Source organism: Lissotriton helveticus, chromosome 11 (assembly GCF_964261635.1).
Source record: "Lissotriton helveticus chromosome 11, aLisHel1.1, whole genome shotgun sequence".
Taxonomy (NCBI): Eukaryota; Metazoa; Chordata; class Amphibia; order Caudata; family Salamandridae; genus Lissotriton; species Lissotriton helveticus.
The window spans coordinates 892,389,439-892,406,206 of NC_136072.1; the positions used below are offsets into that span (position 1 = coordinate 892,389,439).

The 16,768-nt window shown below is 40.4% G+C and overlaps 1 protein-coding gene across 1 annotated transcript in view; it reads left to right on the top strand.

The window, feature by feature from the left end:
- The window catches only part of SPRING1 (SREBF pathway regulator in golgi 1), a 53,548-nt gene that overhangs the window by 24,843 nt on the left and 11,937 nt on the right, over positions 1–16,768 (top strand). Inside the window, exons 4-5 of the mRNA XM_078667131.1 lie at positions 7,346–7,497; positions 10,590–10,703. Coding sequence (XP_078523257.1) covers positions 7,346–7,497; positions 10,590–10,703 — 266 coding nt within the window. The remainder of the gene's footprint in view (positions 1–7,345; positions 7,498–10,589; positions 10,704–16,768) is intronic.

The window sequence follows — 16,768 nt, forward strand, 5'->3', positions numbered from 1 at the left end:
ACAGAATCAACTTGTGCATAAGAGGCATGCACAGTATTGTCATCAATGTTGCAATTTCAAATGTTGTAGTAATGTTATCAATGAGGTTGTGGAACATGTCATTAGTGATGTAAGATGTAGGATAAATAGCAGTGCATGAAAGGGCATAAGTTATAGTTGCTTTAGGACGCAATTTATAATTACTTCAGAACTGGAACTGATGGATTTCAGTTTTTTTTGTTTAAAACGCAACATTGTCACTGAAATCTTCACCTAACTATAACGTCACTTTAACTTTTGTTTTCTTCCTCAGTAAATTTCTTTGTTTTTTTTACTTTTTTTAAATGTATTTGTTACAGAAATTAATATTTTATCGCAATATATAAAACCAGCCAACCCCACCAGGATGCCAGGCCCTGCGTCCAACCCATTAGCGCAGCTCCCTTCCCAAGCCATTTTGGGCCACGGGAACCCCATCCCCAGGGCCTTTTATTTGTATTTTTTTATTTTTTTTTATTAAGGCAAGGAGGGGGCACACAGCACTGACTTTCTGTGCCCGCAAGAGTATGGAGAGGGAAACAACAAAAGTCTACTCCAACCTGACGGAAGCATTTTTAAAGCTCCAGCTGGGAGGGAGCAGACCTGCCTTCCCTGCCCACATTTATGCAGCGATACGGCATACTTGTTGCCAGTTCCCAGAATAGGTGCTGACCAGGGAGACGGGATGGGACGTGGGGGCCAGCTGAATCCGCCCATTTATTTACTCATCTGTGAAGGAGCTTCTCATAATGCCCTTTATGGAGCAATTTAAATATATTTCCATGCATGCAGTGTGCCCATATCTGGACAGGGGCACCATCCACATTTCTTAGTGTTCTGGGTGGCCTACAAGAAATCCACCAGCCCCCCCCCCCCTCTTTACAAAAATGTAACCCTGTGTTCTCTGGGGTCTATATAACATGACCCCAGGAAAAACTGATAATGTTATTTAAGCATTCACAAAGCTGGACTTTTTGCTTCCCAGTTTGTGAATTGCAAGGACTTCTTGTGGTTTGTCTTGTGGCAGTGTCATGTAGATTGAGGAGTGTAAACGATGTTGTATGCTTTTTTATATGTGTATTTGCTGACATGGCAATGGCCCCTTCACAAAACCAATAGGCCTGCCTTTTATATATGGACAGTCACATACATTAAAAAAAAACTTAGAAATTCCCTGAAATAAACAAAGGTTAAAGTGACCGTTCTAGTTAGATGACCAGGCCAGTTGCAACATTACTTTTTAAACAATAAAAACACTGGAATTTAACAAGTATAGTAAACTGAAGTAACTGTAACTCACACCCTCTCAGTGCACTGCTTATATCTTCATATAGTACATCAGTCATCACCTGTTATATCACATCATTGATATAATCAGTGCTGCCATTTGAAAAGGGATAGTTGATGACAACACTGTGCATCGTGGAGTCAACATGTTCTATTTAAATTAGGGAAAAATATTGTTATGGGATCAGATATGCCAACCCCAACCCCGTCAGTCCCTGGGTGTTATTTTAAGTAAGGCAGACATACTGACTTTGTTAAAAGATAAGAACACCAAAATATAAAAAGTGATCCTGTTGGCTTTATGAAGGCGTCAACATATTAACATTTATAAAGCAGACCTATTATCTTTTTCAAAAAGTCACTAGTAATTTTAATCAAATGTTTGTTCTATAAATTCACACATTGCAATCTTTAACAAATGTAATTGTCATAATAAAAAAAAAAAACCTTAATAAAAAAATCAACGTCTTTGAATCTTTCTTTGAACTTTTTTTGCAAATAAGTGCAGCCATATAAGGGTGCAGTGCACTTCAGCTGCCGAGCATACAACTCCAGCTCGGAGTACTTTAAAAATTATAATAAGCTCTTCTGGGTTCATGGATTAATGATACAGGAGATTTACTGTTTTATTTTTTTGGTATTTTTTTTATGTTGCTAGGAGATTCTACACTCCCTGCCCCCTCCAAAAAAACACCATCTAGGGGCACCACAAGACTGCACAAATATAAGTAAAAAGCCCTTGAAGGTCAATATGGGGCGCTGCTTCTCTGGACCAGTAAATAATAAATGAGCTGCTCCTGCCGCTCATTTTTTATTCTTGATTTTTGTTTTTTATAGGCATTATCCCGGGCACTTCCCCACACTCCCCCATGCACCACATTTTTAGGTCTCGCGCCTGCGATGCATATGGCGAAGCCATATGCATCGCGCAGGCGCGATACTATAGTTGCGGAGTCTGCTTCCCAGGAGACAGAGACTGGCGCGCGCACGCTCAGGAAAGCGATCGGAGCCGGCCGCGCGCGTTCCCAATCTCCTGTCTCTCTGGTTATGTCTAGTTTTAATTGCCGTGGCGCTCACTTCTCAGGCCGCCAGCTTATACGTTTAATATGCACAGCACACGCTTTCCTTATTGATTTCTTTTTACGTCTAACTTATGTGCATAGGCGCCGTGATTTCTTTCAGCACGGCACCGCTTTCATAAATTTCCAGAAGCCGACTGCTCAGCCTGCTTGTTAAAAATGTGCGCACTCCCGGCTGATATGTGCACAGAGAACTCCAGCCGCTGATTCATTCACTTGCTTAAAAGGAGTGAGGGGGCAGGGCTCGCGCTCACAGCAGCAATCCCGGCTGCACCTCCCTCCGTGCGTGCTCCATGTGGGCTCGACCTCCCACAGCAATGCGAGGTAAGCAGGCAACTTTTCCGTTTTTCACAAGTTTTTTTTATTTCAAGGTTCTCGTTGCTGTTGGCACAGACAGTATTTTAATCTTCAATTTTATTTGGTGGGGTGAGAAAAATAATTTTAGACAATGAAAAAACATAATGGGAAACGCATCTGTTTAAGTAGCAGTTTTGCACTCTTTGCCCGGCGGTCGTTTAAGTAGCCACAGAGTTCAATTTGAACCCAAGTGATAGCTGAGAGATTTAGAAGCAACACTCTCGGGCCCCCAATCAAATGTTTTTAGTCCCACTGAATTAACACTCTTTCTCTGGCTTTAATTTTTTAACCACAGGACCGCACACAAAACTTCACAATTAAGCGAACATATCTACAAAATCCTAATTAACATTTTTGTGGGCCTCCATTCAAAAGCTCATTGGTGCTGTGTAAACCAGCTTGCATGTGCTTATTAATATCTGCCTGTATAGCTGAAATATTTAATAGGAAGCCGCATTTCATAAAGTAGAATTGGGTAGCTAACATTTGTCCTCGAACAGTAGGGTCCTCATGCAGATCTCCATCACGTGTCACTTTCCTTTTATTAAGAAGTTTTCGTTTTTTTATTGGCTACAACACACCTTTTACAAATAACCTTGGAGTGATCTTGAATTCTAACTTAGGAATTCGGACAGTGTTGCTGCCTATAGATCCACGGGTCACTGTCTGTATTGGGATAGATTTAACAATAAAAGAATAATGGCGACCATACATTTTTTGCTGTAAATATACGTTTAATAAAACATGTTAAGTTAACTTGTTTTAAAGATCTTTCCTGCCCCGTGCCCCTCAATCCACTCAAATTGGTTTGCTTGCATTACTTACATTTCTTACACATTGAGTTGTGTGTATTCTTATCATAAAGCTATTCACGCTGATAAGAGGCCTTACCAGTACCTGATAGTGTTACTCATTTTATCTTAGTTAACAACGGTTCTCATTTTATCAAGTATGAAAGTTTGCACAGCTAATAAGGCCTTCATTCCAGCCTTGACACACAGGCTTGAAGTATGTACTACAACCCACTGAGTTATAATCTGGGAATGCAGTTGCACTTCTGTGCCGGTACATAGTCTTGTTAGGGATGTTGCTGTTTACTACCAACTCATAACCATTAGTGAAGACGTGCCTCAAAGGACCCGGTTCACAAAAGAGCAGGTGTGACTGAAATGAAAAGTGCCAACCTTTTATTTCATATGATGCAATGACTGAAAGTATCATAAACGCTGACCCCCTGCAAAGACTTGGATGCCACCAGCGCAAGCCATAAGCAAATAGTAAAGCACCTCCCTCACGGTCATGTTGATGCCCCGAACTGGAGTGACTCTCTGCCTTGCCTTATGTTTGTACACCCCCTGCCCCTGCTTAACCCGCAACACAGACAAGTGCTGATGCATGGGAGGAGACAAGTTTCAGAGAAAAGAATGCACACCCCGCCAGCCAGCATGCATCCATTTATCAGTGGCTGCCGTCTCGAGCAACGGGACAGTGATTACTGTATGTAAAGATTAAACACCACGTGAGTGAAATAAATTGTAAATGATAGAAGCAAAGGCACATAATAATGGTACCCTATAATGAATAAGGTTGCAAAGTGTTTGTTTTTTTTAAACATAGAGAAATCAGCAGCTATAGATATCACGCTTTCAAAACCCTGTATAATTTATGCGGCACTCCTGATTTGGCATAATGGGGTGTATTAATCTTGCAGCTGCAGACGTTACTCTTTCAAAGTACTGTTTGTTTTTAAAAATAGAAGACTTTCGTATCTGTAGGCATCACACTTTCGACGATGTGCATAAGGTATGCGGCATTTGACCATGTGCCCTGTGTTTTTAAGCTAGTAGAATCCCGTAGCTGGACATGTTACGCCTTTGACGTTTTGAATAATTTGTGAATCCTAATTTGGGCTCTTTACACAATTTACAAAACCTCATTTTTGGGGTCCTCTAAACTGACGTGTTTTAAAAACTGAAGGCTCCTGTAGCTGAAGATGATATTCCATTCAAGATTTGCATAATTTAGAGCACTCCGGGATTGCCACCTCATGGTAGTAAAATTGGAAGTATCCTGTCGCTGCAGACGTTCATCCTTCACGATAATCATCATTTAATGGCATCTTAAGTTTGTGAGGTAAGGTGTAAAAAACAGAAGAGTATTGTAGCTGGAGATGTGACCCTTTCTAAGGTTTGCGCACTGAATGCAGGGTGCTGTGCATTATACATGACGGTGACTGATGGGAGTTGCTCTGGGCCTTCACGGAATCACTGTCCGTGCTGCCCTCGAGCGGTGCCACCGCAGGCGTGAGCTCTGTGTGCCCCGGATGCGGCCCAGCGCCGGAGCCTGCTGTCTCGTGAAGGTGAGTTCAAGTTGCATTCTGTGTGGCTGTGTGTGTGGCTCTTTGTGTGTCTCGCTCTGTGTGTGTGTGTGTCTCGCTCTGTGTGTGTGTCTCGCTCTGTGTGTGTGTGTGTGTGTGTGTGTGTGTGTGTGTGTGTGTGTGTGTGTACACATGCAATAGGTCTCACATTTGCGAGAGATTAAGCTATTGGCATTGTAAATGACAATACCATTTATTTATCTGTTTTCAAAACCAACACATAAATAAAAACATTGTCATTTACAATGAAAATAGCTCTAACTTTTGCAAAGGCGAGACCGTTGCATTGTAAATGCTTGTTTTTTTTAAGTTAGGGAGCTCCAAGGCCCCAACATCATGGGTGCTGACCGGGACCAGGCATATTAAGTTTTTTGTTTTTTTCAGTCTGTGCTCGCCCTGGGCACCTACAATGCCTGCTTTGTTGGGGCCACTGGCGAAGCCAATTGTCCCGGTCGGCTCCCCAGTCAGCACTATACTGGGTGCTGGCACTGGAGACTTCTCCATTACTTTCTGCCTGGGCAGGAGCAGGTGTTTCCATTACTCAACCCTCGGAGGGAGCAAAGTTGTTGTTCCTGCCTGGTTGGTAGAGTATGCTTTCATACTCCCAGGCAAAAAGCGGTGTCCTGAGGCATGGGGTCCACGTGACACTGCTTAGATTTGGCCCTGGCTATGGGGATCTCCAGGGCTGAACTACAGGACAAGGATGGCGGGCTGCACGGCCGCTTTCTTAATGAGGTAAAAAGCCCCGGGTTGATGCCCCTTGGGTCTCCTAGAGGTGAGGGAAGGGAGCCACACACCGTCTCCCTTTTAAAAATTACCCTGGGGTATGGGGTCACCGGGGCCTATACTCCCAATAGTATGCCAGGGGATGGGGTCCCGGGCCTGAGATTCGGTCGGCGATGTGGGGGGACCCTATCCACACCCATCCCAATTGTTTATAAGAGAAAGAATGTAGTTTGACCCCCAGGCCCTGGCCCACTTTGAGGGTCATTTATTAAAAAGACAAAACCGCCATTGTGGTTTTTCTTTTTTTCAAACTTTTATCCCCGGGGGACCCCTCCACAAGGGATAGTGAGGCAGGATATCACTACTCTGCCCCCTTATATTCTTTTTTAACTTTTTCAGGACCGTGAACAAAGCCTTATACTGGCAACCACACCATTTCTTTTCATGTTGAGGCCAGCCAGAGCGTGAGCTCCCGGGGGAGCCCTCACTCCTGCAGGAGGGTCCATGGGTCATTTATTTAAAAAAAAAAAAGCCAACGTGGTTTTTCTTTTTTTTAAAACTTTTAGCCCCGGGGGACCCCTCCACAAGGGATAGGGAGGTAGGGTATCCCTACCCTGCACCCTTGTATTCTTTTAAAACTTTTTCAGGACAGGGAACCAAGTCCGTACTGGCCACTGCAACATTTCTTCTCATGTTGTGGCCAGCCAGGACATGAGCGCCTACAGAAGCCCTCACCACTGCAAGAGCTAGGGGGCTGTGGTTATATTAAGGCCCGCCCCCTTTGGCCGATCATATCGTTTTTAAAATGTTCTTTCTGTTTTTTAAGTTGAATGTGCGGGACTCTTGTGCGTCATGCTATCCCAGTCGTCCAAAAACACAAAGGATATTTTTTAACCATAATTTGTCAGAAACTGCTGAGCAGATTTATACCGAATTGCAAAAAGCACATTTTCTGAACTAAGATCTTTATTTCTGCCAAATTTGGTGTAATTCCGTTCATCTGGTATAGCTAAATCGCTGTTCAATGTTCCTTTGGAAAATTGCATGGGGATATTTCGGTTTTTTACCCCCCGGGTCCCCGCTTGACTGATGCGGGTGGGACAATTCCGTTCTTATGACTATAATGGTGATTTATTTTCCTCTGGAAGACAACTAGGATTATAGCTAAGTAACTATTCCTTGTACAGGCTTCTTGCTAATGATGAAAGGTAAAAGCATATTTAAGATACTCTGTTAAAATCAATGTTTCACTATTTTAAATTGCATCTTACAAAAAGTCCGATTATTTTAAGATGTTAACAATTTTTTCTATTTCCTGCATATTTGTGGGTTAATTCGGGTTCATTTCTTATGAAAAGTATTGGTTGGCCAGGGATCGTTTAGAAAACTAAATTTAAAATCGTTTGAATTCCACCTCACAACCTATGGTAGCCAAGCTACCTCACACTAAATGTTTTTCTCTTTTTGCCCACTGAAATAACTGTATTTATATGTTCAACAGGCTACGTATGTGAGCGGAAAGAGCTGCTGGCAAATGGCTGCTGCAACATCAATGTGCCAAGTTCGCAGTTGCACAGCTGCAAGAGCTGCCTGCCAAATGGTTGTTGCAGTGTATACGAGTATTGTGTCTCCTGCTGTCTTCAACCCAATAAGGTTTGTGGGCTCCCAGCTTTTGACTGTTTTTCCCCTTCTCAAGGAGTTAGTTTGAATTAACTTGTGAGCACCTCTGCTCTTTGCCAGCAGGTTAGGTTGTAACAACATCTGAACCGGACATTTGTCATTGAAGTAGGTTAGGACTGGTTATGGCAGACTCTTCAGTAGGTTAGGTTAAAAATGTGTGTTCGTCCGACCAGCCTCAAGAGAAAGTGAGTCTACCATAGTTCTCTTTGGTCATCTAAGGGATTAGTTTAGAAACTTGTCTTGCTTTCTTTGTACCCGGCTAACTAAACATGTGACTCTTTTATATATCAGATCTCACTGCATATAAGGAGAACATCTCTTTTCTTTAAAATAAGGTTGGTGCAAACCCTTCTGCTGGCAATTATTAGTGTTCATTTCTCTTCTCTTAATTGTTTTTTGTAAACAAAGTCTGAAACGCAGAGTAGCTATTTCTCAATACCGACAAACGAATACTGAAAATTAATTTACGCCAGGGGAAAGTGGTGCCAGACCTCTCCGACTTACATTTTCTCGATCTCAAGCTCCACTCAAGCTTCTGCTGCTACCTATACTTCCCAGCAGGATAAACAGACAAAAGTCTGTGCAGTGCTGTCAATGCTGGTTCCGCTCATTGGCAATGAAAGCATCCCAGAGCACTGAGCGTTGCCCTTTTCTCTTTATTCCCAGATGCAAAGAACCTTTTTTTATCTACTTTATTTTCCATTAAATTCTGACTAGAAACTAGCCTTTTTGGTTCTTATTACCTCACTGTAATACATGCACTTTTTGTGAAGTGCCCCTCTTGTGTGAACATGCAAAGGATAGATTTTGGACTGATCAGGACCCACATTTTAAAGGACGTTCAATACCTGGACTGTGAATTTACCTGGAAAAAGCAAACTTTAGGTTTTCTAAGAAACTGTTTTATGGTATTTTGCGGTCTTTCTCCAGGCACCAAGAGGCTTAAATTAATATTGCTAGGAGGATAGGTTTTTGCAAGTCGTGGACTACCTTAGATGAGTTCGAGCTCCTCAGAGGGTTCATAATCATTCCTATAGAACAAAGACCTCACTGGTCACTTTCCTAAGACGTGCTTCCATTTCAAATATTTGTAGACCGCAAAGTGTGCCACTTAACATTTCTTGAAATTATTACTCTCAGGATACACTATTCAGGTAAGATGCTGCATTCATCCAGGATGTGTTTTGCTCAGTTTATTTGTTTGAAGGCTAGGCAAACATATGCCGTCTTGCTTTTTCCCAGCGTTTAAGTAGGAGTTGTCAGTTGTGAATTTCAACACGTCAGAAGTAGAATGATCCATGATGACCGAGTACGGAAAATGACCTTTAAATCCTAGAAAGAGTCTCCCTCTTATTCGTCTAAATTATGGTGGTCTCTAAACTCCTAGTTCTTGCATCACCTTCATCACAACACACACTGTTTTGTCGCCTCAATTACTCCATGCTTTGCCTACAATACATTATATATATACATATATATATATATATATATATATATATATATATATTCAATAATCTTTATTCGGATATTTCATTATCCATAAAAGTACAGTTATACACACATGATCATGTACATGGTCCCAAAAAAATCTGATTTAAATATAAATAAATATATATATATTTATATACGCACACACATAAATACACATTTTTCTGTTAGGTGAGGGCAGAGCTATCACAGCAGAAGCGCTCACACTTACAAGGTCACAAAAGGCTTTAAAATTGCAGTTATTTGTTAAGGAGATCCATGATGACCGAGTACGGAAAATGACCTTTAAATCCTAGAAAGAGTCTCCCTCTTATTCGTCTAAATTATGGTGGTCCCTTAACTCCTAGTTCTTGCATCACCTTCATCACAACACACACTGTTTTGTCGCCTCAATAACTCCATGCTTTGCCTACAATACATAAAATATATATATATATATATATATATATATATATATATATATATATATATATATATATATATATATATATATGTGTATATATATATATATATATATATATATATATATATATTTTCAATAATCTTTATTCGGATATTTCATTATCCATAAAAGTACAGTTATACACACATGATCATGTACATGGTCCAAAAGAATAATCTGATTTAAATATAAATAAATATATATATATATATATATATACGCACACACATAAATACACATTATTCTGTTAGGTGACATAGGTGAGGGCAGAGCTATCACAGCAGAAGCGCTCACACTTACAAGGTCACAAAAGGCTTTAAAATTGCAGTTATTTGTTAAGGAGATTTTTCATTTGTGCCTGCTGTTGCAGGCCATTTCCAAGCAGTTGCTCGCTAAGGAGAGGAAGAATCAAGGGCACCGAAATCACCTGGAAGGTTATTTTTCCTAGCTCTATGTTCTGCTTGTGAAACCTTTTTGTCTAGTTTGTTTCCAGCTGCTCTCATTAAGAGGTGCTCTTGACATGTTACCTTTGGTAACCTGTCACAAGGAAAATCAAATTTAATGCAACCTATTTTTATAATAAAACAATGTTCCTCATAGAGGAGGCATTGGAGCCCGTACAAGACAGATAGTGCAGTGGCCAATAATCTGAGGCCTTTCCCCCACAACAGTTTTCTGGGTCTGATCAGACTTGCTAATGGGTCCCGTTTTCTGGATGTTTGAGGGTGTGCGAATTTAGCTCATGATCTAATTTGCTTTCCAGTGGATATGTCTGCATCTTTACAAAATAGACGCAGCCAGCTTTTCGGTCTTTCTCTTTCAATCTTGTTCTTGAGTCTGATTTTCACATAAATGTGTCGCCCTACCGCTCTGGTAATTCTGTAATTTCTTGGTTCATTCTTTTTAAATGGATCCTTGGGTTTATATTGGAAGATACATCGTATCTGTTTAGAGGCAGACACTGATGGCAGAAAGTACCCCATATTTTGCCTAAACCTGATTATTTGCAGTTCGTCATGTTCTGATGGAGTTCTGTGCATGCACCCACAAATTGCACTCCTCTCCTTCCCAGTAAAGTATGAACAAAATTAATGGACTGCATGAAATGTTAATAAAGTTGTATCCTTTTCTACAGCAACTTCTTCTGGAACGTTTTCTGAATCGAGTCGCAGTGGCATTCAAGAACCTCTTTCTAGCAGTAGAAGACCACTTTGAGCTGTGCCTAGCCAAGTGCCGAACATCCTCACAGGTATTGAACGTTATATACACCTACTTAATGATCTGTTCATAATTATGAAGAGGCCTTCAGAAAGTACTTTGCTGATTTAATTAGTGCCCGAGTCCAAGGCAGTGGGCATGAGGACATAAAACCAGCATGTAGGTCGACTGTTTCTATTACCTGTAATGTCACATTTGCCATGTTTGATTGACAAAAATAAATGTACTTGGTATTAAATTGGCTCGCACATGAACTGAGCATATAATGTAATTATGGGAGAGACATTGCTAAAAAATAGATATTGTTATCTAACTTGGGATATATCCAATCCGTTTGCAATAGACAGAGGTCGGACCATAGGACTGTCACTTCGAAGACGGATTGTATGGTTTAATTGGTGGCTATAGTGTTTAATAGAAGGGATCCAAGAGAAGTTTAATTGTACGCATAATCACTCTGTTATACTAACTTACAAATGAATTCATAAAAGCTAGAGCTGAGGAACGATGGCTAAAATGCACATTTTTAATCATTTTTGTGAGATACTGAGAACAAGATGTTCATTTTAAATCAGGTGTGGGGTATAACCCAGTATGCTGGGAAAGATCCAGGCAGTTAAACTGATGCTTCTAAACTCTTATTTTCTTGCTCTGGGCTACTACTAATGCGATAGAGTGGAGAGTACTAACTCCTAAGACGGCTGTATGTAAAATGTTTTCAAATGTATGCTTTTGAGAGCTTTTACAGGGGTTGGATCACCAAAAATCAAAATCCAATACACTTAAGGCCTGATTACGAGCTTTCCGACTGACATGGTAGGTTTAAAGTCCGGCTGCCATATTATGATGATGGAGGTCCGAGTTTAAACCGACCGGGGAATCCAACGTGCTTCCGACATGCTCAAGAAGCCTGTCAGCAAGTCGGAAAGCCCTCCTAATCCCTTAAGGGCGGAATTTCCTTTGTCCGGATTATGAAGTTTGTTTCCAACAGCCAATTCGTGTTGGCCTTTCCAACATGAATTGGCTGTCGGAAACTGCCTTTGCGTGCCCCTTGCAGGGACCTCTACCCCCTGGCCCACCGCATTTAGCCATGGGGCACCTATGGTGCCCCCTAAACATCCCAGCACAGTGCATGTTTAAAAACTTCAATCTTTCAATGAGAGCTTATACTGCAGGCGGTTCCAGCCCACCGCACAATCTCCTATTGAATAATGGAAGTGCGGTTGCATCCTTTTTGCTCTGTCGGAACTTCCAACCTATGGTTGGTCGGTGCCTTTCACGAAACTGTGTCGATCGGAGACACCTCCGACCAAAATCGTAATTAGGCCCTTAGTTATGAAGAAATTGTTCTTCCTAGATCCTATGGTAGAAGAGTCACATGTGTTGATGGCTTGAAGGTGAATGTCTTTTGAAAGTGACTTGGCTAGAGGGCCCCTTTAACAAGGGACATCATTCTTAAGTGAGTGTTCCTCTCTGAGCCATTCCACAGGTTCTACACAAAGGCCTATCCATAATGCCTTAATCACCTGGTATGTAAACATGTTACTCTGTATTGTCAGAAATTATGTCTTCGTCCTGGAATTGAGGAAAATGTGTATTAAAACATCAAAACTGTTCTTGTGCCTGCAGTATCTTCAAAACAAGGTACTAAAAGACTGAAATATCAGAACGAGTCATTAAATTTATTATTTCTTTTTCCCACCTCCTGTGAAAGCATCGCTGAGCACTGTTACCCTTTTCAAAGACTGAAATAATTTGCTGATTGAGGCTAATAACGCTGCATATTCCATAGTCTGCAAAGCATACACCAGGTGATTCTTGGAGCATAAGTAGCAAGTGCTCCCATTTTTAGCAATAGCCCCTTTAGAAAAAGTTGGCCTTTGTTCATATATGCGGTCCTAGAGAAAAGTAGCTTAAGCTGAGGAAGGATATCGTAATGAGTTCCTCTGCCTACTTTGTGACTTAGCAGACATGCACAGTGAAGTATGATCCATTCCTCATTCACTGGAGCTTTAGTGATGTTCATGACCGTGAATATCTTGGTTTGTGCAAGTTTCTGTAACAATATCTTTCAAACTGATTTAAAAAGCTATGCCTATCACAGGTTAGGAACCTTATCATTACTTCCTATGAAGGATTACTGTTAAGCGAGCAAGGCTAAAAACAAAAAGATGTACGTGAAACTAAACAGAAAAAATAGGCACATGTATATTTAAAGGTGCACACTGGTCCAGCTATCACAAAAGGCAACCAAAGCACTTACAAAACAGTTAATCTCTCTGCACTTCACTCTGAGTGTCCCTTATCACTGCATTCTACCTTTTTTTAACTTTTGTATTGACATTGCCAGTTAGGATTCTTCAGAAATGTCAGGCCTTGACATCTGTAGCTACTTTTTATTTTTCTAACTGATCTTCGCTATTTTGTGATTAGCCGTCCCTTTTACAAGAAAAATTGTGAAAATGGCTTTTTTGTTGTCTTTGTTCTTTGCATGCCAGAAAGCAATGCTGTGTAATAGTAGTTCTTTCTGTCAGAAAAATGTTGAATAAGGCTAATGGCCCGATCCTGAAAGATCATGAAGAAACGCCCATTAAGCAGAAGTTAGCATTGAAGACCATCATTCTGCTGGTAGAGCTCAGCAGAAGAAAAAAGCCTAAGTGGGATAATGCACCCACTTCAATGCTGATGACTACATCTATGAAACCCATAATTTCAAAACTGAAGAAAAGACAATTGTAAATTGTGTTATGAACAACATTCCTGCATGACATCAATATACTTGATGTAGTGGATTTGGCGTCAGGCTTTCCATCAAGATTAATGTAGTGGATGTCAAATAGACACCCAGCCATACTTTCTGGCAGCATCAACATCAAGGCATTCAACAGCCTGAAGATCAGCAGTGGTAGGACTATCCTATATGACATCAAAGCATAAAATGTCAAGACACTACATCAGAACAGTTGACATCAAAGCACATGCCATTATCTGCTCTTAATGCAAGCCAAAGCTGTGTTTCATCCATTCCTAAGAGGCCCCTACATCCGATACCTCCAAGCTTAAAAATGTAATGCCCGAAGTATTTAGGGCACAGACTTCTCCAGCAACTATGCTTCACAAGAGCAGGGCTGCTACACGGTCAAAACGTCTGACTTAGAGGATCATGGAAATAGTAATTAGTTTGTATCAACCTGAATGAAACCCTTTACGGGCCCTAGGTCAAGTTACAGCAGTTGTACCCGCAGCAGTTCCTTATACCATACCAGTTAGATGCCATCCATTCACTACCTATAGGAAATCTCAGTAAGAAAGACAATGAATCGATTAAGGTTCCAAGATAGAGCAAGACCTGTGTGTTATCCCGCCACCTAATTCAAGCAAATTATGTCCTCCTGTTAGGAGTTGTTGACAGTTAAACATAGTTCTACCCAGGTTGATGGGTCCTCCCTTTGAATCCATACATAAAGCTGCTGTACAATACCACTCAAGGACGTTTGTTTTCGAAGTAGCATTCACTCTGTACATTGAATAAGGAGATGTAGGAATTTTCTTCCTTTAACACACAGAGTGAGAGTTCTTAGAATCCGTGTAAAAACTAGTTTAAGATTTTCATAACAACTAATCCATCTGAAAATCTGCTTTCTACTCTTGATTTAGCGGTGAAAACATGCCTTTTTACGCTGGGTGCATTATCTAGAAAAAGTTAGATTTTAGAGTTACAAACCCGCCTTTTACTAATTGTGACCACATCTATAGAGGGCTAACTGCTCCTAAATCATCTATATCCAGCTGTAATTTATGATACTTTGTTCGCAAAAAAACTGTCTCTTCAGATGAGATTAATATTCACTCAACTAGAGAAAAGATGGCTACTTTGGTCATGCTCAAATATTCACATTACGGATATTTGCAAACAGGCAATTTAGAGATCGATATGCTCCACAGCAAGACATTCCTCTCTCTACTCCAGCATAGATGGGCATGTGGGACAAACATTCTGGTGTGATCAGATTGGATAAAAACAAATTATGCAGTTTTTGTTCTTTGTTTCTCTGCAGCCTGATTCCTAATCATTGAGGGGTAAAGTTGCTATTGTCTGCTCAGTGTTCATGAGCGGCTGCTTTGGCTGTGCCTTCAGGAACATTTTGGTCAGCCTGCAACCTTCTAGGCAAAGTGCACTATTGTATGTTCCTTATTTTATTGGCTACTTATTTCTATTTAATTTTGGGTTTTTTATTGTTACTTTCCCAAAACTTGTTTAGTTATTAATCTCCAATATTAATTTATTTTGAATCTTTTCAAAGAAGGAAATAAAAGCAAATGAGCCAAAGTTACCTTATAGTTAGTTTAGAAATGTAAAATGAGAATGTTCCAGGATCTGGCACAGACTGGGATAATCAATGTTCATGAATTCAGTGAACAGTCCCTTGTTGAAAATTTAGAATTTCATTTAAGAAAGTTTTCCTTCTGCTCTAGACTCATATTTTAAAGTAAGTCTCCTTATGTCCTAGTTACATCGCTCTTGTGACCCTCAGAGCGAGGTAGACATTGCTTATCTAAATCTGATTGTCATTTAACTGTAGGTGAAAGCTGAAGATCAAGAGGAATAGCTATGAAATGGATGGGATGAGAATCTGCTTTGTGGGATCATGTGCATAATCCTGAAACTAATTTTTGAAAATAAACCTATCATATTGAAAATTAAGTTTAACAAGAAAACCGGTTTACAATAAGCCATATTGTTTTGTAAACATAATACAGTTGTTCAATCAGTCACACTAAAATACATTTGATGGAAAACATTATCATATTAGTGTAATGAAAATGCTGACACTGCCACTTTAAGGACTCTGGATGCTGCACTGTGCCATTGGTGGGGGAGTTGTGTCTATCAGTTTTTAGGGGTGTAAGGGGCGGTAACTGAGCAAGAATCTCAAAACACTGCTCCCTTTTATAAAGTTTTTGTCTGACTGGAAACTCTTTCCAGCAAAATAGGCGCACTTTTCTTAATTACGGATGTGCTTATCTCTTAATCTGTGCACCCAGTCACCATGCCAGCACATTTGACACGTGTGCTTCCTTCAGTGGACAAATGTCCAGTAAACAGACTCGATGTTTGTGTGTTCTGCTTTCCAGATTCTCATACCATTAAGGACTGTAACATTTGTGAAGCAGTCTCTTTCAAAACACTGCTGAAAGTATAAAGGAGTTCAACTTTGTGCCAAGCCTAGGTATCTTGAAAAGCTTTGGGATGCAGCTTCTACAGTGTTCTCTTCATCAGGAGTAGCTTATGACTTCATTACTACTCGTCTGCCAAATAAAAGGCCCAGTCACACAAACCCAGACTGTCAATTTCCATACAACTGCACCCTGACATCTTATTTATTTATTTATTTGTAAAGAGGCATTGACCAGTAGTAGTCTGAGCTTCTTTTACATGGTAGAAGTCCTAAATGTTCATTCTTGAAACTTTCAAAGTCATTCCACTTTGGAAAGTAGGTATATCTCCTTGTCCCTAAAACATAAGCCACTGACAGTAAGGTTGGACCAGACGAGTACTTTCCTCCTTAACTTAAACTGAAATGCCTAGTATCAAGTTTGATTTGTAAGCATACCAAACTCACCAGAGGGAATGGAGGTGAAGGACCTAGATGTTGGACCAAATGGAATAAATGGATATTGACTAAACAAGAATACATTCAAGGCTCTAGATCTTGATCCCTTATTTACCTGTATTCAGTTTATGGAAGTCGCTGACTTCAATTCCTATGTTTTTGGCTTTTTTGCACTGGGAAGGATCTAAGAATAGTACTGTTTGTGGCTGCGTATTTATTCTTTGGCCCATGTGACTATGGCACTAAGTTGTATTACAGTATTAATGTATTGCAGAGTTTCCATGCTGGGCAGCTTGTAGATAATATGAAATAATCCTTTAAGGCAGTGTTTCCCAAACTGTGGGCCGCAAGCCAATTTTTGGTGGGTCGTAAAACTTCTAGCAATAAATAACTATGACTTGAAATTCTGTATTTATCTTGTCACATTTGCTGTGCTTCAAAGACCAATGTCAGACTATGTCTTCTGACAAAGTGCTGTTTA